The sequence below is a fragment of the Balaenoptera acutorostrata genome, chromosome 11 (genome assembly GCF_949987535.1).
Source record: "Balaenoptera acutorostrata chromosome 11, mBalAcu1.1, whole genome shotgun sequence".
NCBI classification, from domain to species: domain Eukaryota; kingdom Metazoa; phylum Chordata; class Mammalia; order Artiodactyla; family Balaenopteridae; genus Balaenoptera; species Balaenoptera acutorostrata.
Genome location: NC_080074.1, coordinates 6086773 through 6108116, shown reverse-complemented (window position 1 = coordinate 6108116; position 21344 = coordinate 6086773). Strand labels below are relative to the sequence as shown.

General features: G+C 55.1%; 1 protein-coding gene across 1 annotated transcript in view; it reads left to right on the top strand.

The window, feature by feature from the left end:
* Window positions 1-325: 325 nt before the first annotated feature.
* Window positions 326-21344, top strand: part of MPPED1 (metallophosphoesterase domain containing 1) — a 64122-nt gene continuing 43103 nt past the window's right edge. The window contains exons 1-2 of the mRNA XM_007189165.3: window positions 326-549; window positions 9372-9553. Of these exons, the coding sequence (XP_007189227.1) occupies window positions 326-549; window positions 9372-9553 (406 nt within the window). The remainder of the gene's footprint in view (window positions 550-9371; window positions 9554-21344) is intronic.

Here is a 21344-nt window from a genome sequence, read left to right as displayed (position 1 = left end):
GCATGCATCCGTCCATAGCGTTGTGGGTTTTTTTTTTTTTTTTTGGTCCCCTCCCTCCCTTCCCTTTTCTTTTTACCAAAGTATATTCATCAAACTGCTGAGTTGGAAAGATTTGTAATGAGTTTTTGAGCTGTACGACTGTGTTGTTTTTTTTTTTTTTCCTCTCCCCCGCCCTCTCCCTCTTTCTAAATCTTCATCTGACATTAAATAAAGCAAATCCCAAACAGATTAACTGTCGCGCGGTTCTCCTCCGTCTCCTCAGTCTGTTCCCAGGTCTGGCTCGGGGCCGGGCGGCAGGAGATGCCCGGGCGGCCTGCGGAGGCCCATGTGGCGCGCTAGGTGGGAGCCCGGCGTCCTGAAGGCAGAGGCCCTGGCCCTCCTGCCCTGCGGCCTGGGCATGGCCTTCTCCCAGTCCCACGTGACGGCCGCTCGGAGGCACCAGCACAGCCGGATCATCATCGAGGTGGATGAGTACAGCTCCAACCCCACCCAGGCCTTCACCTTCTACAACATCAACCAGGGCCGCTTCCAGCCGCCGCACGTGCAGATGTGAGTGGGCACCTCCGATGGGACTGCTGGGTGGGCGGTGTGGGTGGTGAGGGCCGTCCGGGGTGGGCTCCTGGACTCGGGGTGCCTCCTGGCTTCTGGGCCCAAGCGTTTCAGGCAGCGGTTCTGGAATCCCCAGATCAGCGAGGCTCTGAGTTGGGAGGGATGTGGGAGAAGTTGCAGCGTGCTGGCCTGTGGGCCGATTCTGGCCTGGAGTCTTGTTTCATTTGGCCAGGAGAATGTTTTACAAATATTGAAAAATGAGGTGATTGCACATAAAAATCCAGACTTCTGGCTTTGCTGTACAAAACCCAAAGTCCTGGCAACCCCAGGCCCATACGTCCTCGTGGCAACGTCTGGGAGGCTGAGTTCCAGCTGCCCCTTCTTGGTATTTGGTATTGGGTTACTGACTCCCTGGTCTAATTCATGTTCCTCGTGGTACAGATGGGGAGGACGAGACCCAGAGAGGGGACGGGACTTGCTGCAGGCCCCATGGCAGGGTAGGACGCTGGGCTTGGCCTGGCTGTCCTCTCTTCCCTCTGCCCCTCCCTTTTGCCCAGACCCCCTTTGCTTCTGTTGAAAAAGCAGAGATGCTTTCCAAAAGGACTGGGGAATTCTGCTGCCTGCCCTTTGGGGCTGATGGAAAATACCAGGGGTGCCCCAGCAGTGGGGCCGCAGCGAGAACGTAGACTCGGGACTCCTGTGCACAGGTAGAACCTCTCCCCCGCTCCCTGGATTTTTCCCCAGTGGCCGGGACAGGTGCAGGTGGCACAGGGCGGAGGTGGATGAATTCCTGGCCCCGCCCCGGACGACTCTGGGTGTTACCAGAGTGTCCTCCTCCTCCTTTGTCCCCGCTGCCCCCTCCCATCGGCCCTGCACCACAGGGCTTACCTGGTGAGGAAGCAGAGGCCCAGACAGGTGACCCACGCGAGCCCACACAGCTGGCAGGCACCAGAACTGACACCCGTCTCCGGTCCAGGGCATTCTCCACGCTTAGCATCCTTTTGCTGTGATGTCTGTGGACGTAAGTACGTACGTGCCCCCATCTGAGAGTTTAGACGTTCGTCTGCTCCATTGTTGAAACTTCTCTCAGCCCCTTTGGGGTGCCCCTGTGCTGGGTCTGGGTCTCTGACAAGCCCCTGACGAGGGGGGAGCCCCACGAGTTCCCAGTGAGAGCACAGGGAGGTCAGAGCTGTGCTGGGGTCGCTCCTGGGCTCTGGGGCTCAGAGCAGGGCCCCCCCGACCCCCAGGCTGGGTCAGATGCCCCCATGAGGACACAGACCCCAGCTTCCTCTAGGACCTTGAGAACCGTCTCTAGGGAGCAGTGGTCACGTGAGGTATTAGCGGCTGTTCCTTCGGGGAGACGGGAGAACGCGGCACGCGGCCCACGTAGAGAAGGAGCCGGGGGGTTCCACAGCCGGGCCTGGAAGTGGGGTGGGGAGTTGCTGCCTCTTGTTTCTGTGTGGTTCCCTCGGGACTGGTCTTCTGTTGTAGAGGATGGGTGCAGAGAGATTATTCACGGCCGAAGGGGCTCTGGAAGGCAGGTGGGCACCGGGCCTGGGGGTGGGTTCCAGCGCTGGGAGCGCCCTCTTCCCTGCAGCGCCTGCTCTGGAAAACGTTCATTTCCGTGGGAGCTGCAGAGCTGGCCTTGCCAGTAGCTGCTTACTTTATTTTTTGGTAGATTTCTCTTTGGGAAACTAACTCCAGTACCCATTTTGGAGCCAGATTGGCAGATTTGGGCAGGATGGGAGGCCCTGGGTCTCAGGCACGCTCTTCCTTGGTCTCTGGGACCTTGAGGCCTGGCAGGGCTGCTGCAGTGGGGAAGGCCTTCCCAGTGCTGGGTTTTCTCTTCTGTTGATGGGGTTTATCCTCCTGGGCTGGAAGTGACAGTGCCTGAGGTCCCCGGACGCCACTGGGGATGGGCGAGAGCACCGGGCCCCTCGGGCAGAGCAGGTGGGGTATGTGTCTGTGCCCATTTGTCTGCACACCCATTAGGAGGGGCCCCCGGGCACCACAGATATGGCTGAGTAGCAGCAGGCAGAGCTGCCCTGTAGAACACCCCCGCCGGGCAGCCCCCAGTCCCAGAACAGGGCTAGGGCAACAGAAGTCAGGAGAGAGGGCGGCCAAGGGGCTGAGCAAGGACCCTCTGGAAGAGCTGACGCTTTTTTAGGTTGAGACCCAGAGGAGGAGGAGTGAGGGCAGCAAGTTGGGAGGGGCCCGGAGGAGGAAGCAGGCCAGGCAGAAGTTGCCGCAGGGTCTGAGCCGGGGGCTGGCTGGGAAGGGCAGGAACGCCCAGCTGGGTGGAGGGTGCGCTGGGCAGGAGCCACGTGGGCCCCCATGGGCCAGGCTGTGTCCTGAGGAAGGGCAGTGAATGACCAGGTGAGAGAGGGGGTGATTCCCCCCATTTAACAACTGCGGGTTATTTGTTCATTCATCCATTTATCCATCCACTCGGGGTGTTTGTGAGCAGCTACCCAGCACGCTGGTTAGTTAGGAATATGGGCTCCAGGCTAGCCTGACTGGCTTTGAATCCTGGCTCTGCCACTTGTTTGTTGGGTGTCTCTTGGTGCCTCAGTTTCCCCGTCTACCTAATGCTGCTCTTCGTAATACTGAGGATGAGGTAGGTGAACCCACATAGAGGGGGGCCAGGCCGCAAATGTCCAGTATTGTTAGTACTCGCTGGCTGGGCTAGGTGCTAGGGACACAGCAGTGATCAGGGACAGAGCCCTGCCCGCGCTGAGCTGACCCTCCAGCGGGATATGTCGTAAAAGTCATGAAGTGTGCGATAGCATAGGATCCTGGTAGCACTAAGTGCTGTGGAGAAAAAGCTTAATGGCTTTTTGCGGTCGCTCAGCTGGTGTGGACGGAGCAGGTTCACACCGGCCTGCCCCGCTCCATCCCTCCCGGCCTGCTCTGTGCTGTCTGCTCCTGAGGCCAGGGTTCCGGGCTTTATTGGCAGTGGGGCTCTGGGGAGGCTGGGGGTTTGGGCCGGGTCCTGGGAAGAGCACGCAGTGAGCCCTGGTTCTGGACTCCTCATCCAGTGCTCTCTCATTGCCTGCTCGGGTCAACCCCCCTTTGGAATGCAGCTTTGTACCCAGCTGGGTGAAGCTGGGTCGCCTGGGCACTCGGCGGGGTGCTGCTCCCTCCCACCCCCCTTCTTTGGACTCACACCCTGTGCACCAGGGAAGCACGTGGGTTCCCACGGCGAGTCTCCACTGAGGGAGACGCGGGAGGACGGATGCCACTTCCCAACGCATGATTTATCGCCATCCTGGGCTTTGTCTCTGGGGTGAGGGAGCGAGAGCCCCTATTTAATAAATCCACAATTTACTTTAATAACAAGAGTGACATTCCAAATGTGGCCTCCGATTGAGCCCTGTGATTTATGTAGTTGCCCCCAGAGACCCTGGCAGTAATGAGGCTGTCTTTGCCTGAGGAGTGAATGTCTGGATCTGGGCCTCTGGGTTTTGGGCCCTGAGACGGAAGACCCCTTACCCTGGGGGCCGAGAAACCCTGCGGTGGTCTGGGGAGAGCCCCTCCAGGCACCGGCCCCTTCGTCCTGGGTGGCCAGATGGACGGGTGGCCTGGTGCTCAGTGAGAAGGTGAGAGCGGTGTTTGGGGGACAGGGTTACCCTGGGGATCCACCTTACGGGGGGGCTGATGCCAGGCATGGCGACTCCTCTCTGGCCTTTAAAAGCAGTCCCATCGGCGGATGCTAGACTAACCCATTTAAAGACCCTCCAAGCATGTCAGGCTGTGCGGGGTCCTTGAAGAATGTAGCAGGGCCGGATCACTGCTCTGCGCCAGGCTGGGACTGGCCCCCTGTCCCCGGCCCTCCCCTCTGGGCCAGGTTGGAGTGCCGACCCCCTCGCTAGGTGAGACCGAGGCTTCAGAAGGGACCCGGTGGCCCCTAGCCCGTCTGTGCACGGAGGGGTCTCCAGGAGACAGTGAGGGTCAGCCTTGGCCCCGGGAGGGGCCGAGGGGGCATGGCAGGAAGAAGGCCCTGACCTGGGCTCTGTCTGTTCTCCAGCCGCATCCTGCACCCTCTCCCCAAGGGCTCCAGGTGCAGTTCTGGTTTCTGGGACATTCATGTTTTTTTTTTTTTTTAATTAATTTTTATTGGAGTATAGTTGCTTTACAATGTTGTGTTAGTTTCTACTGTACAGCAAAATGAATCAGCTATACATATACATATATGCCCTCTTTTTTAGATTTCTTTCCCGTTTAGGTCACCACAGTGCGTTAAGTAGAGTTCCGTGTGCTATACAGTATGTTCTCATTAGTTGTGTATTTTATACATAGTATCAATAGTGTATATGTGTCAATCCCAATCTCCCAATTCCTCCCACCCCCCCTTCCCCCTTGGTATCCAGACACATTTGTTCTTTATGTGTTTTCTGGGACATTCCATTGTTCCCTCTGCCTCCCCTACTCTTTGTCCTGACAACATAGACTAATCCTTCAGATCTCACCCAGGTGTCACTTCCTTGGGGACACCTTCCCTGACCCTTCCCCAGACCTCCCTAACTGCCGCCCCCCACCCCAGATCTAAGCACTCAGAGCCTCCCCTTCGTGGCACAGGCTTCAGCCTGTGCTTATGCATTCATTTGTGGGACAGTTTTCTAAGCATCTGTCCCCTCCACCAGCACGGGCTGTCCCTCGAGCCTAGCACAGTGGACAGGAGGAGGGAAAGAAAAGGGAGCGAGGATGAGGCAGGGTGCACGCCCCAGGAAGAGTGTGGTGGGAGGTCAAGGAGGGCTTCCTGGGGGTGGTGGCATAACCCCGGAGCTTGGAGGACCAGCAAGAGCAAAGCCAGGATGTGGGGAGGAAGGGCAGGCACAGGGACTCGGGGTGGAGGTCACCTCAGAGCCAGTGCTTCGTGGAAAGAGCCTTGGGCAGTGTGGCCCAGTGCCAACCAGTCCCTGCCCTCCCCTGGGCCTCCGTTTCCCCACTTGTAGGATGACAGGAGGGGACCAGAGGTCTCTCTCATTCTAGAACGCCACGGCTCGTGTCCAGTTACGTGGCTGGACATGGTTTTGGAACTTCACTGAAGGGACGAGTCCTCTGCCCTCCACCCCCTGGCTTTCAGTGCACCCTGTTTCCCCAGGAAATAGTGGGGGGACGGGGCTCTGCTTCTGATGCCCACATGAGTTTTTAGTACCAGGAGCTGCACTTCCAGGGAGCCAATGGCTTAGGGGAGAGAGAGACGGAGAAGGGGGCCAGGGCACAGGAAATGGGCTGCAGGGGGCATTCATTGGGGTTTCCAGTTCTCACAACATCTCCGAGAGAGTGGGTGGTTCCCACCTTACAGAGCTGGACTGGAGAATGGGAGGGTCCAGGGCACAGCGAGGAAGTCGCCGAGCCGGGGTGCCAGCCTGGGTCCAGGCGCCGGAGGCTGAGTTCTCTATTCTGCACCATCCCTGCCGCCAGGACTCCGGTGGGAAGATCCCTTGTGAGGCTGGAGAGAGTGGTGACAGGTTTTAGGTCTCAGAGAGAGAAAGAGCCACAGCCTTGACTGGGGCCACCTCAGCAGGCAGATGCTTTGGGAAAGTTCGGTTTGCGCCCCCCCCGCCCCCCAAAACCAGGAACACTTGTTTCCATACCTTCTTTCTGGTCCATGAAGAACGACTCTGGAAAATAACCATTTTGCTTTGTTTCTTCTAGTCGCGAGAAGGTGTGAGGTTAAATGCCCCAATTCCAGTTCTGAAGACCTAGGTTCAAATTCTACTCTTTAACATACTAGCAGGGGCCCTGGATGTGGGACTAACCTTTCCAGGCCTCAGTTACTTACTCCACAGGGCTGCTGGAACTCAGGGGGTTAGCCAGGGTTTTGCCATTGCAAGTGTCAGAAACCCAATTCAAATTGTCTTATGGGTAAAAGAGAGTTTACTGGCTCACATAATTAGCTAGGAAATCCAGGATTGGACCAGCTTCAGGCACAGCTGGATCTAGGGGTCAAATGATGCTGCCGAGTCCTCCCACCCTTTGTGTGCTCTCTTTCTCTTTCTCCATATCTTCATTTTTCTTGCTCTTTTCCTCACTTCTAAACACAAGCAGGGTTTCTGGGAGCTGCACGAGGTGGTCTCTATGGGTGTCCTGTCCTGTGCCTAGCAGGTGTTTGGTATTTAGGGGGCACTCAAGAAGCATTTGTCCATAGATTGACTGAATGAAATGAAGTAAGGCCTGGAAATAGTCCAGCTTGGTGTGAGTTCTGGAACCAAAAACCAGCTTCAGATTCCAGCTCCACCAGCTTCCATAGCTGAGATCCTGGGCAAGTTAGCCTTTTCTCATCCTCAGTTTCCTCATCTATAAAATGGGCATACCCATAGTGCCCTGCTCAGACAGTCACTGTGAGGGTGAAGAGAGCAGATGCATGTAAAGTGCTTAGCACATAATGAGCTCTCAACCCGTGGAAATCATCAATATCATTACTGTTGTTATTATTTCAAGGTTGAGCATTTGTTACAATCCAAATAGCCGCAGGACAGTGCGGAGAAATAAGAGTCTATTTCTTTTTCTCTGGGGATTATTAAGTTTGCATTCTCACTGAGCTCAGAAGCCTCGGGGCGGAGGGAAGTAAGAGCAGATTTAATTACAGAGCTTGGGCTCCAGCAGGAGGCCCAGCCTGACTAGCACCCGTGGAACTCGCGTGCTCTTGGCTGGCTGATGGCAGAAACTGCAACCTGCTCAGGGCTCCTCCATGAGGGACTCACAGGGGGTGACATCTCCCTCCCCGTGTCTCCTTTCTTTGTCTCTTTGACTTGTTCTCTGTTTGCTTGTGGTGTCCTCACAACCTCAGTGTATGTGAGGGGGAATGAAAGAAAGAAAGAAAGAATGAATGAATGAATGAATGAATTTGATTGGCTCACTCATGTTCCTTGCCAGGCCAGTAGCCCAGTAGCGATTGGCTGCCTTGGTCCAATCAGCTGTGTTAGGGGCGGACAGGTGGATTCACAGGCTCGCTCCCTGCAAGACTGTCACATGGGGTGGGGGGAGGGACCCAGAGGACAGAGGAGTGGCAGGAATTACTGGGAGGGAGATTTGAGCTTCCAGACCAGCTCAGGCATCACCTCCTCCTGGAAAGTTCAGGGGGCCCCAGACCAGGTTAGGGCCTTCTCTGGCCCCCAGCCCTTCTGCTGCCCCATCAAATCTTGTGACTTTATTGTCGCTTCCTGGCCAAGTCTGTCTCCACCGTCAGTCTGGGATCAGGCCTGGTTCATTCAGTTCCCCAGCTTTGAGCTCAGGGCTGGTACCCAGTAGGCATTCAGGATGTGTTGTGTTGAATGAATGAGGGAATGAATGAAGGAATGAGAGGGACGAAGAAGGGCTCCAGGACCCTCCTGTTGCCATCAGCAGACTCAGGATTTTTCCTCTTCTCCCCCCTCGGGTCCAATTCTGACCTGCTGGGATTCTAACTTGACTTAACCACCCCCAGAAAGGTGCCCCGCGAACCCCTCCCGCCGCGGCCTGGTGACGTGGAGGGGCCGATGTGACGCCGTAGCTGCAGCGGGTGGGGCGTGCTAATGCTCCCTGCATATTAGCATGCTGAACCCACGTCTCTCGTAAGGTGTTAATTACATTTCATTGAAGTATTTTGTCTGAAAAAAAAAAAAGGATAATTAGAAAGATGTCTTTAAAGGTATTTATGTAACTGATATGGTACCGCTTTCGGTTTGGCGCATAATTAGATTTAAACACAACTCCTTGAGTGGCATACTCATTTGGAGAGAGTAGCTCGTTGAAATGTCATTGCGTTGTTTTTCAGAGTTTTGAGCCTGGCAAAACCAGTCAGCTGAGGAGGGAGAGTGTGGCTCTCGGGGAGAGCCCTGAACTGGGGGGGCCACCTGCTCAGTTCCTCATCTGTAAGACGAGAGGGCTCCCAGGGGCTCCCAGGGACCAAGAACTTACAGCTGTGCAGCTTTTTAATTTTCTGAACATTGTCGCCTAATGAGGTAGCTCCATTTTACAGACGAGCAAACCAAGGCCAAACATTTTCCTAAGGTTACACATTAGTGACGGGCAGCAGATCTGGGATCTGAAGCCTGGTCTTCTGATTCCAGAACTGTTTTCCTACAGGACCTTGGAAAGCCCTTGTCCTAAACCCGATCGGACCATCTCATAGTTTTGGAGAATTGCTGCCTGTCTTTAGTGCTTTGTTTCACAATTTCCCACGAAACTCCCCCCTTCGCTCGTGGCTCTCCCTGGATGCTACCTGTGCTTTCTCTGCACAGTGCCGGAGGGTCGGCTCTTCCAGCTGGATGGTGGACCTCAGTCCATGCATCCTTGGTGGGGCTGATCGCCCCCCCAAGGGGGTGAAAACTGGTTTTGGGGGGTGAAAAGAATCTTATTCCGATTCTAAGGCACAGATACACACACAGTAAATGAACAGATATACAGCGTATCTGTGATGTTAGAATTTTATGAGAGAGGGGTGAGTAGAAAAAACATCTAAAAAGGCCCCTGAAGGTCTGATAATGAAAAAAAAAAAGGTTGAGAGGTACTGCTTGTCAAGCAGCAGGTTAGCTGTCGTCGCCATACAGGTGCACGCAGGTACAGGTGCCAGGCTCTACCTGTCAGCCCTTCCCACTCATTACCTTGCAACAACCCTCGGGGCTTCCCAGGTTACGGAGGGGAAGCTGAGGCTCAGGGGGGAGATGTTTTGCCCGGCTGGTGAGCAGGAGGGTCACGATTCGGACGCAGGTGGGCAGGCGGATGTGATCTGGACCACAGGTGATCTGATCTGGCTGTGATCTGAGCTGATGCGACATGAGCTGCAGGCTCCCAGCGCCGTGACCCTGTGACCCCACGATCTTCTCTCCCCTCAGGGTGGACCCGGTGCCTCACGATGCCCCCAAGCCGCCCGGATACACCCGCTTTGTCTGCGTGTCTGACACCCACTCGAGGACGGACCCCATCCAGATGCCCTACGGCGACGTGCTGATCCATGCCGGGGACTTCACTGAGCTGGGGCTCCCGAGCGAGGTGAAGAAATTCAACGAGTGGCTGGGTAGGTGCCAGAAGGGGTGGTGCCTGTGAACAGCCAGCTCGGGCGGCCCCCCGCCCACCGGCCTTCCTCCCTGCTCCGCCCGGCCCCTCCCTGGACTTTGTCACCTGTCCACCTCCCCTGGGAAGCCCCCTGACCTCTGGGACCAGGCCACACCCCTCTCACTCTCCCGTGACACCTAGGAGGTCTCCTACCCCAGCACTTGTCTCTGCTGTGATTTTCCATTTGTTTGTGGGATTTTTTTGGCCTGGGAGACTTCCTCCCAAAGGGATTTTGTCCAGGTTTGTTTTTATCCACTTGTGTGTCCAGCCCCCAGTGCCTGGTACAGGTAGGTGCTGAGTAAATAATTGATGAGCGAATAGGTGGCTGAATGGGCGAATGAATGAGTGACGCTCTGGGAACAGTGATGGCAGGGCAGGCACTCAGCTGGTAGGTACCGGCTCAGCCACCCACCGTCATTGACGGCTTCTCCAGTGAGGGGACCCTCCAGGCCTCCGTGGGCCCGAGCAGGAGCCCAGGGGGCCGGGTGTGGGCTCCTCCGTGGGCAGCCATTGGTACAGGCAGCGGAGTGCCGTCCCACGCCATAGGAGATGGTGGGCCATGATTTGCAAGCATGCCCCTAGGGTTTTGTCTTTGGCTTTGCTTTCTTCCAAAATAAGAAAGACATAAATCTGGGGTGCCCCCTGGGAAAAGCTGTTTGCTTGGAATCCAGAGAAACCTCACAGCGAATCTCTCTGCCATGGCCCGAGGGGACAGATGGATGGCCCCTGGGCTGCCCGGTGTACTGGCCTGCTGTCACAGAGGCCTGGGTACGGGGCGGGCCCACCTCGCCGTGCAGCCCCTCGTGGCCGCCAGACGGTCCCCCGCCTCCCCAGGGGCGTCCCGCTGTGCAGCTGGCTGGGGGCTGTGCAAGCAGAGGGCCAGGAGCGGAGGGCCAGGAGCGGAGGGCCAGGAGAGAGGCGGGTGGCTGCAGCGGGAGAGGCTGGCTTTGCCAGTCGAGACAAATATTTACAAGCAAGGCCTTGCACTCCCCTTGGCAGGCTTGGAGCTTTAAATATTGATTATTCAAATGGGAAGTTCTCATCAAGGGCCCTGTTTGGGCTGAGCCATGTGAAGGCTGGGATGGGAGGGGCTCCTGTCGGTGAGTCTGCCCTGGGCTTCTCCCCACGCCCCGTGCTGCTTCCTAGGAGGGGACCCTCACTGAGGCTGGTTTATTGTCCCCCTGCTGTGGGTCTCAAAAGATGTGAGGCTGAGCTGAGTCCGTGTCCCAGGCAGAGAACAGGAGTCGCTGTTGGCTGGGCACCTGCTTGTGTGTCAGGCTCCTTACCACCACTGCCTGGCTGAATTTGAGGAACGGCCATTTGGGGTGGGTGCTGTTTAGACCCCTATCTGACAGAAGACGATGTCAGCTCCCCTGCACTGAGGTTCCCGAAGTGAGGGACTATTTCCGATGTACCCCCGGCCCAGACGTGCTCCTCTCCAAGCTGAGTGAGCCAGTGAACCCAACAGTTGCATGTGCCAGGGGGGTGGTGGCCAAGGGCTGTGGGATCTCAGCGCAGAGGCTGATGGTGGTCTCCTCCCAGGCAGGGGCGGCTTCTGGGACAAGCTGCCATTGGGCTGGGCCCGGCCTGGGGAGCTGGGCCATTGTGCTGGGAACAGAGCAGCTGCAGGCTGAGGGGAGAGCTGAGGCCAAAGCCTGCGGGGGGACACTTGAGAGGTGGCATGACGTGTTGTGACTGGAGGGAGGAAGTTTGGAGGACGTGAGGGTGATGAGCCTGGAAAGAGGGGTGGGGCCTCCCTGAGACTCTGCAGATAAGGGGAAAGCAGGGGCCTGGGAGGGCCAGCATGGTGAGATGGCCATTTTAGGAGAATCTCTTTACTCGTCTCTTAACAGAAGTCAGAACTATGTGCTGGGGGAATTTAGGAGGCTTTCTTCATAGTCTGCACTTGGCGTGGGATTGATTTATTTGCCTGGATCATCACGGGTGGGAAGGGTGAACTTACAGAGGGGTCTCCCTTTTACAAAAGGGACCTCTCCCCTTGGCAGCCTTGAAGTGTTTGCAGATGTCAGTGTTTGTCACTCAAGTGGGCTGGGCGGGGCTTCAGACTGAAGAGTGACAGAGCTGGAGGAATTTGCACGTGAGTTAGGGCATCAGTAGGGGTGGGTTTATAGCGGTCCATCCGCAGCTGGCTTTTTGGGAACTGGCCCACTGCGCAAGGTGACTCACCTCTGTGGGCTGGTGGTTCACGTGCCAGGGGTGTGGCGATGTGGCAGAGATGGGCTCAGGGTGGTGCTATAACGGGCTCCGTGTTTATTGAGTGTTAGCGTGTGCCCTTTATGTACATTGTTAAATCATTTGCTTCTCTTGATGAGGGAACGAGGCAGGAGCTATTGTCATCCCCACTTGACAGAGGAGAAACCGAGGCCCAGAGGAGTGAAGGAACTTGCCCAAGGTCACACAGCTAGTAAGTGGCAGAGCTGGGATTTAAACCCAGGCAGTTGGACTCCAGAGCCAAGCTCTCGTCCTCTCCTCTGTTATCACCTCTCTTGTTTTTATGGTGAAAGCTCACTGATTCGAAGTTAAGGTGCGGACTGTGCCTTTTGGGGCCAGACGTCCAGGGTCAGCTTTCTCCCAGGTGATTGCAGCAGTCATGTGACCTCTCTGAGCCTCCCTGGCCTCGTTTTAACTGGGGGTGGTCAGGCTCCCCTTAACCTGCCTGCCTCTTTGGAGGCAGGTGGTTTTGAGACTCCACTGGGATGGAGGAAATGTTCAAGTGTGTGAACTGTAAAGGGCTGTGTAGATGTTGTTACTGCCCCCAGGAACTGGCGTTTGCAGATCAGGGCCCCCTTGGGGCAGAGGTAGGGGACATGGGCTGGTCCCACAGTAGGCAGTGGGGGGATTTGACCTGAGCCTTCATGTTGAGTTGCAGGGAGAAGCGGTAGATGATTTGTGTGTAAAAGTGTGTGGAGTTGACCTACGATCTCAGCTGTGTGGGCAGTTTTGCAGACACACACACACACACACACACACACACACTCTCAACAAAGACCGCAGGGGTATTCATTCGTCCATTCAGTACACCTCACTGAGAGCTCTGTGCAAGCGTGTCCCACGCAGTGGGTGATGGTGGGGAGTGAGGACAGGGCGCTGCATCTGGTGATGGGGACAGGGTGGATGGGTGGATACACCAGAAGCAGTAAGAGAACCGTTCACGTGATGCGGTCGGCAGAGCGCTGGCCCAGGGGGCGTGATGGTGACTGAGAGCCGCTTGAGGCGTCATGGAAGGCCTCCCTGAAGAGGTGGCTTTGGGTGAGGCGTGGAGGTGAGCGTGAGGTGACGTACGAGGGACATTCCAGGCAGGGGCAGAGCGGCTGCAGAGGACCTGAGGGCAGGCAGGCAGGTGTGCAGTGTGGAGGGTTTGTCACCGGTTGGTTCAGATACGCCCTGTGGGCCAGCGGCAGGAGTTTGGGGTTGATTCTAAGTGCCATGGGGTCTTTGGGAAGGTTTGTGTATGGGAGTGACCTTTAAAAGGGCCTGGATTGCAGAGACAGCAAGGCCAGTGAGGGCAAAGCCTCTGGAATGTTCCAGAAGCGATGTCTGGGAGATGGGATCATGAGGGATTTTTATTTTCTTCTTTATGGTTCTCTCTCTTTCTTTTTTCCCTCTGATTTTCTATAGGGAGCATGTATTATTCTTGTAGCTTTAAAAAGGCAACACTAAAATCTCGCTGTTTTTAAAGAAATGCTGGCCTCTCTGGTGTCTGGTGCACAGTGTGTCCCAGGATGGGGATAGGGGCGGCGCTGGGCTCAGGTCAGTGCTGGTGTCATCCAGCCACTCAGAAGCTCTCCCCTGGGGCCCCTTCCCTAGGCCAGCGGGGCCCCATCCACCTCTCAGGCCCACTGGCCCAGCCCCTCCTCCGCCCGAGTGAGAAAGTTACAGAGTTGAAATTCATAACCAGCTTCTTCCCTGTTCATTGATCTCATGGAAAGCATCTAAAATCATATTCCAGGGGGCACCTTCAGACAGACAGAAGAAGATTTAAAAAGTTAATAAAGGCCCTCCTTGTAAGAGAAGATGAGGCACCTAACTGGGGAGAGGTGTGGCTAAACTTACGCGACTCGAATTTGCTGTCGGGTGCGTTGCTCTTGGCTTGGCGGTGCGTGGTGTCCACGTTTTGCCCACTTGCAGGCTTCTGTATGGGTCTGTGTTCTTTGGGGGGCGCTGGGTTGGGGATGACAGGGCCCCTCTGAGCAGACCCTTTTTCCCTTTGGCCATTGATATCCCAAATACATTCATGAAATAGAAACACCAGCTTGATTTGTAAATGTCCCCGTAAGCAGCTAAAAAATTGCCAAGGATGGGCTTTCTGGCTATAAAGAGTGAAAAGAAGAGCAACATTGGCTGAAAATGGAAAAGAATGTGCTGGAAGCTCCTTGCTCCCCCGCAGTAACTGCGTGATGATGGACCGGCAGCGTGGAGCCCACAGACTGGTTGGCCCAGTAAGTCGTGTCTGTGCAGGGAGGTGGGACGGCATGAAGGTTAAGAGCTCCCTCCTGGAAGTCAGGCAGACCTGTCTTCACCCCTGCTTCAGCCTCTTATTTGCTGTGTGACCTTAGCTTAGCCACTCAACCTCTCTGTGCCTCATCTGTAAAATGGGAAGGATTATTTACCTACCCCATGGGGTTGGAGAGGATTGAAGAATCATGTTCCCATACAGTGCTTAGCACAAGGAGAAGCCCTCCGGAAGTAGCAGCTGTTGTCGTAAAAAGCCTGCCTCTCCCTGAGCTGAGTCCCCCACAAACACAGGGAAATCAACGAGCCTCAAGGTCGGCCGAGCCATTTTCTTCCAGCCACACTGGCTGACTCCAGTTCCCCACCCTGGGCCCTGGCTCATGCTCGTCCCCCAGCTAGGAAGGCTCTTTCTCATCCACCTGACAGAGTCCTACCCGCCCCTAAATGTCGCTCTTGTGAAGCTTCCCCCTGCCCCACTGGGCGGCATTGGTCCCTCCTGCCTGTGCACCCAGGGCTCCCTTTTCAGGCCTTGGTGGTGGCCCTCACCTTGTGGAGGGAAGTATCTGTGTCCTCATGCCTCCCGTCCGCCCTGCCCCCGCCCCCCACCGAGACTGTCAGCCCCTGGAGGGCAGGGCGAGCCTCATCCCTCGCGCCAGCCGGTGCCTCAGCCGGGGGAAGCCCTGGACAGAGACGTAGACTCGGGGTGGATGCACTGTGAGCTGGTCCCTGCGTCCCAGCAGGGCTGGTGGCTGTTGGGTGGGACGACAGTAAATGGGGCTTCGAGGAGGGCAGGGCTGTGAGGCAGAAGAGTGCGGGCACGGCTGTCGCAATACGGGACTCCGGGAGGGTCTGCGAAAGGGCAGAGGCTGAGCGGGGGTCTCCAGGATGAGCCTAGGAGCTGAGGCCAGCAGGTGAGCCTGGGCTCCCCACTGCAAGCCGGGAGTGCTGAGGGCAGGGACAGAGGCCGAGTGCCCAGGAGCACCCGCCTCCCAGGATGCCGACTGCAGGGGCAGCGCCTGACCCTGAGGCCGCGACACGCCCGCATCTTCCCCAAGGGAAGAACACCAGGCCAAATTCTGCCTCTGGCTCTGAGCGACAGCCTTGCCCCCAAGAGCTGTCAGTTCACGAGACGGGATTCACAAGATGCCAGAAAGCCTGCTCTCTGCGACTGGCAGGGGCCAGGCTGGCCTCCCCACGCCCCTGCCGGGAGGAGCCTGCAGCCTCCGCATCCCTCGCTCCCACCCCGGCTCCTGCAGCCTCAGACCCCGGCACTGGCCTCAGAGTGACTGCCCCGAGGCCACAGCCGGCTGCTCACCCCTCCTCTCCGCCTCCCCACCTGACTGATGCCACCCCGTCCAGCATGGGTTCTCCTTCCCCAGCTTCCACACCTCCCTCTCTGGGCTCCCTGCTTCTCCATCTCCTCCTTTTGTACCTGGTTCTCCTCCTTCTCACTGAAAGTGGCTCCTCCCAGGACCAACCGTGGGCCTCTCGACCCCTTCTTTCCAGATGATAGTCATACCCCCCTGCTCTTGCTCCTGCCCAGACTCGCAGACGCCTCCATCTCCTCCCAGACCTGATCCCTCTTTGAGATCCAGCCAGTATATTAATCAGTCTTCTCAGAAGACACCTCCTCTGGGCTGTCCACCAGGATTTTAGACTCGTTTTTAGGTCCCAAACTGAACTCCAAAACCTCAGCCCCATCCCCAGAGGCTAGGTAGTAAGACATAGGCCTCCACTGAGACCCTCCCAACCACAGCTCCGGAACCCCCGCTCCCTTCCCTCTGAGGCCATCAGGGCCACCTATTGTTATTTTCACCCTGCTGTTGTCTGTCCTGCCCGTGTCTTCTTCACTCACTTCCGTCACCTGCCGAGCTGCTTTGGGGTCCCAAGTGGGCCGTCCTGCCAGCCTCCCCTTCCTCCTGCAGGATCCTGTGAGCCCCTCGAGGGTTGAGGCGGCGCCTAGTCAGTGCAGGTCCTTGGGACCCAGCCCAGCCTGGCCCCAGGGGTGCTCGCGGGTGTCTGTTGAATAGAGCGTGGAGAGGCCTGGTTAACCACAAGGAGCTGGTTAATTAAGTGGCATTACCCTTAGCGGCATCAGGCAGGGGAGGAAGACGACGGACTGGTAATGGAGAGTTTAGAAGTTATAATTAACTTTTTAGTGGCACCCTAGCATAAAACGATATATAAGACAATATAAAAGGGGTCCAAGGATTTAGTTAAATAGAGCTAGGTCTTTTGCAAGTAAACCCTTAATTAAAATCTGTGAGGGAGGAAGGGAGAGAAAGGGAAACAGAGAAATCATTCTGAGGTGATTTCTTTGTTTTTTGCCTCATTTGCCACTGCGTTGAGGGCCCGAGGGCCATAGGGGGGTTGGGGCAGAGATGGGCTCCACGCCGTCCTTTTGACTCTTTGCCACTGGACTCAGGAGCCCGTGGCAGGAGCTGCATGTGGAGCTGAGGATGTCCATGCTCCCCAGGATCCCCAGGGATCCTGGCACAGAATTGTTATTCTTTGTGGGAAACAATTGTTTCGGATGCAGCTAGAGGTTGATGACCTCCTCACCCACTGCCCAGGTTCGGCCCTTCTCTCCTCTCCCTTCCCCCTCCTCTGGGGCGAGGCCAGCCTTCGGGAAGGCTGCGTTCTGGCTCGCCACTCCCCACAGCTCTGTCCCCGGCAGCTTGTACAAGTCGCTGCTTTTGTCTTATTCCTGAGACAAATTGTTTTTACCTCCATCCTTCCAGCCTCCCCACAGTGGGACACCTTCTTCCCAGAGTCTCTTACCTGTGTACACGTGTTCACTTGCGTCTCTCAATGCCCAGTACCTGCCGCAGGCCGTGGAAGTTCCGCGGTGGGCATCCAGCGTATCACGCCTGAGAGACAGGACCTGGGTGACCCCGCCCGGGCCGTGCACACCCCAAGTTTGGAGCCGGACACCTTCTGGGTTTCCTTGGGCAGAGCCATCCCGCTGTCCTGCCCCACGTGGCCAGGGTGGTGGGGGAGGGATGGGTTTCCTGGGACTGGCTGAAGTCCCTAGGGTGTGGGCAGCTCGGCTGGCCGGCAGGTCCAGTCTGACAGGCCTCACGTTGACCGAGGTCAGGACTCACAGCCTCTCTGGCAGAGCTGGGGATGGAGTGCTGAAGTCAGGGGTTCCTGGGGCCCACTTCTGACTCTGCCCTTCATAGGCCAGGTGACCTCGCTTCTCCTTCTGAGTGTCCACGTCTGCATCCACAGAATGTGACGTTTAGACCATGTGTTAACTAAGCCCCCTCCTGGAGCTCCTGCCCAGCTCCCCTCCCGGTCCACACTCCTGCTGACCTCAGAGCCCCGCTGTGGGTGAACTGAGTGTCTGTCTCTCCCACTGGCCTATGACCACGGGAGAACAGGGGAGGGGTCCACACACATCCCAGTCATCCCATGTCTTGGGCGGAGGGCCTACTGTGTTCCCTGTCTTGGTGTTGGGGATTTGGTGATGACCAACGTAGCCCCTGCCAGGAGGGCCCGAGGACGAATACAGGGTAAGGCGATAAGCAAAGTACAGTAAGTCCCCTACATAAGAACGAATTCCGTTCCGAGAGCACGTTCCTAAGTCCAATTTGTCTGTAAGTCCAACAAAGTTAGCCTAGGTACCCAAGTAACACAATCGGCTGTATAGTACTACATCACCACTGCTTTTACGCTTGCTTCCAGACGTCCTGGGCTTGAAATAAAAATATTATACTACTGTACTCTACACGTTCGCATCTTTGAAAGTTTGCAGCTTAAAGGTTCGTAGTAGGGGACTTACTGTAAACAGACAAGATCATTTAGGTGATTGGATGGATGAATCAGATCAGTGATCAGGGCGAGGTGATAGTGACGGGGGTGGGCGGTTTCTTGACATAGGTGATCTAGGACGGCCTCTCCGAGAGCGTCCTGAGCTGAAGAGGGCCCTGCCCTGAGTTGTTTGGTGTGCAGCCCGAGGCCTGCAGGGCTGAGCCCAGTGATGGCAGAGGCCAGGGAGGGAGGCCCCAGTCTGCTGACCAGCAGGGCGACAATGTGGATTTTATTCTGAGTGTTAAAGTGGCCACAGAGTCGGGGGGACGGACATGGTGTGACTCAGTGTTTTGAAAGCCCCCTTTGGCTGCTGGGTGGTGCATGACCATAGCAGACAGGGGAGGACACTGGGACTCTAGGAGAGGCAGGAGGGCTGGGAGTGGACCTGGAGGTGGCCAAGGGGACAGAGAGCGGTGTGGGAGTTCAGCTACAGTGTGACGGTGAGATCAACAGGAGTTGCTGTTGCCGGGAGAGATGGGATGGAGAGTGAAGGGGGTCGTTAACAGGTATCCACAGAGCCCGGCAGGCTTGACACAACGTGGGCGAGTGTTTATCGCCAAGTATTTGTTAAGTGAGCGAAAAAGGAAAAGAAAAACCCTGTGCTGTGGTCACTTCAACCAAAATATCCAACCAACTTCATTTTTTAAAGAGCTCATAATAATCATCACTGGATGTGTACAGTAGACTTAAAATGGATTCTGGCTCCTTTGCTCATTAGTTGGATACAATGTCCTGATCCAGACATTTTCAGAAGCAGGTTGCTCTTCCCGCAAAGACTCGAGATTGAATATTTAAAACAAAAAAACTTTTTGACTCTGGGTTCATGTCATTTCTGGCTCTGTCTGCTCAGAAGCAGGTCGGTGTTGAGGAACTTTGGTTGTGTGTAGTCACAGCAGCCAAGGTGACTGATAAACAAGTGGTCGCCCAGAGAGAGGGAGACCAACGCTCAGATAAAAAACTAGAGGAAGAGTGCAGTGGACGTTCGGTATTCATTCAGAAAAGTAACTTGCTCTATTCTTCACCAAAAAAAAAGTCTCACAAAGCCAAGCTGTGTTTCAGGGGCTAAAAGAGAGAAAGTTACCTTCTCATAAAGATGAAAAATCTAGAATTCTAAGTGGTAGTCAAGCGATTTTGGCCAGCCATAATTACAGTATTTTCATGTTAATATATAACCCCCCCCAAAGGTGTGCTTAAGTGCTAATTACCTATTTACAACAGAATGGCTTTGGAAATGAAATGAGCCCCCCTGTTGTGTGTGTGTGTGTGTGTACACGTATTTCAAACATGTTTTGCAGTGGTTTTTTTTTTTTTAAGACCATCATCCTAAAAATCTCTGCCTTAAGTTAAAAAAAATTTTTTTTTAATGTTTAAATGAGGTAGAAATGCATTTCTCTGGAAGATCTGGGCTCTTTGAAAGTTCTACCTTAGTTTTATTTTGTGTGTTTTGTTGTTCGTTTGGACTTTTTGCTTGCTTATTTATACCCCACCTTGTGTCAAAGGATTTGAGACAGTTTATAAAAACAATAAGAATAGTAAAATGGTAGAGGGTTGATGATAACTTAAAAGCCAGTGTTAAGAAAAAGAAATCAGAGCAGCTCAGAGGGAGCGCCTAGAATATCAACACCTGGGGCTCATGTGGACTCTGTGGGCTGGAAATTGGAGCCTGAGCTTCCTGGGGGCCAAGGTGAAAAGGGTAGATGCATTTGGCTGTGATTACAGGAGTAGGAAATGTGCCAGCCCCTCTGAATGGTCCATCCCCTGTGCATGTTTGATGTCCATTTCACTCAGCTGTGAGTCCCTTGAGGATCAGACCTGTGCCCTGGTCGTTTCTGTGTAGGAGGACCTCGGTAAAGATGTTTGTACTTGAGTAATAACAATGAATATTTGTTTAGTCTTTCCCAGTATATAAAACATCTCTGTCATTCATTTTGTGCTTTCTGTCTCCCTCCTCTGCTTTCTTTTGGATTGATTGAAGTTTCTTTTTTTTCCCCTCTACTGGTTTGGAAATTCTACATTCTTTTTCGATCTGTTTAGTGGTTACTCATAATATTTTAATATGCATATCCAACTTAGCCTAAAATTAATCAACACTGCCACTCTTGCCCGAAGGTCCTGGAATGCACCCACCCCACCCCACCTCCCACCATCTTATGTATCTTTGCCGTCTGGTGTCTCCCTTCTCACTTGTTTTAACCCTATCCCATAGTAGGCATCATCATTATTGTGTGTTTTCCCATTTGCACCTGATTCTTTACTCAACGGGTGTTTGCTGAGCCCTTTTATTTTTTAAATTTTATTTATTTATTTATTTATTTATGGCTGTGTTGGGTCTTCGCTTCTGTGCGAGGGCTTTCTCTAGTTGCAGCAAGCAGGGGCCACTCTTCATCGCAATGCGCGGGCCTCTCACTATTGCGGCCTCTCTTGTTGTGGAGCACAGGCTCCAGACGCGCAGGCTCAGCAATTGTGGCTCACGGACCTAGTTGCTCTGCGGCATGTGGGATCCTCCCAGACCAGGGCTCGAACCCGTGTCCCCTGCATTGGCAGGCATATTTTCAACCACTGCGCCACCAGGGAAGCCCTTGCTGAGCCCTTTTTATGTGCAGGGCCTGATTCTGGGCACTGAGGATGTAGCAGTGAACACACGAAGACAGGCCATGGATAAACAGAGCTTTGATATGTTGGGGGATCAGGGATAAGAGGACAGGGCATGACATCACCCTCTGATGAGGTGACATTTGAGCAGAGACCGGAATGGAGGGAGCCAGCCATGCAAATGTCTGGGGGTGCATTCTGGACAGAGGCAGCAGCTCTTAGTCAGGAACGTTGGTGGCACGTTTGAAGACCGGCAAGGAGGCATGTGGCTGGAGTTCCATGGAGGGCCTGAGGGGCAAGTGGGAGAAACAGAGGCTGCGTGGGGACCAAGTAGGGTAGGTGGGGTTGCTTCACGTAGGAAGTGGCACTTGAGAGGGTCCTTGGCATTTAGACAGTGTTTGGACGAGTGGAGGGTGGGGTGCAGGCCTTCCATCTCGAAGGGGGAGACTAACCAAGGGTCTGAGGCTGGAGGTCCTGCTGCCATTACATTTCATTCATTCATTCATTCGACACACATTTACTGAGCACATACCTAGTTCTAGACTCTGCTAGATGCCGAGGATACAGTGGGTAGCAAAACAACCAAGACTCCTACTCAAGAGAAATATAAACAAGAAAATGCCATGACATGGTGGAGACAGAACTGGGTGAAGTGGTAGCCTGTGATCAGGTTAGACACTCACCTGCCTCCCAGGTGTGAGACGGAGGGCAGGTGACTCCGCTGCCCTGCATCTCAGGTTCCTCATCCGTCCAGTGGAGAATGATGACGCCTTCCTCCCAGGCTGGTGATTGTGCAGGTGAGAGATGAAGTGTTGAAAACAACCTGTGCTCTGAGGCTTTGCTGGGTTTCCTGCTGTGAGCCTTCCTCTTTGCCC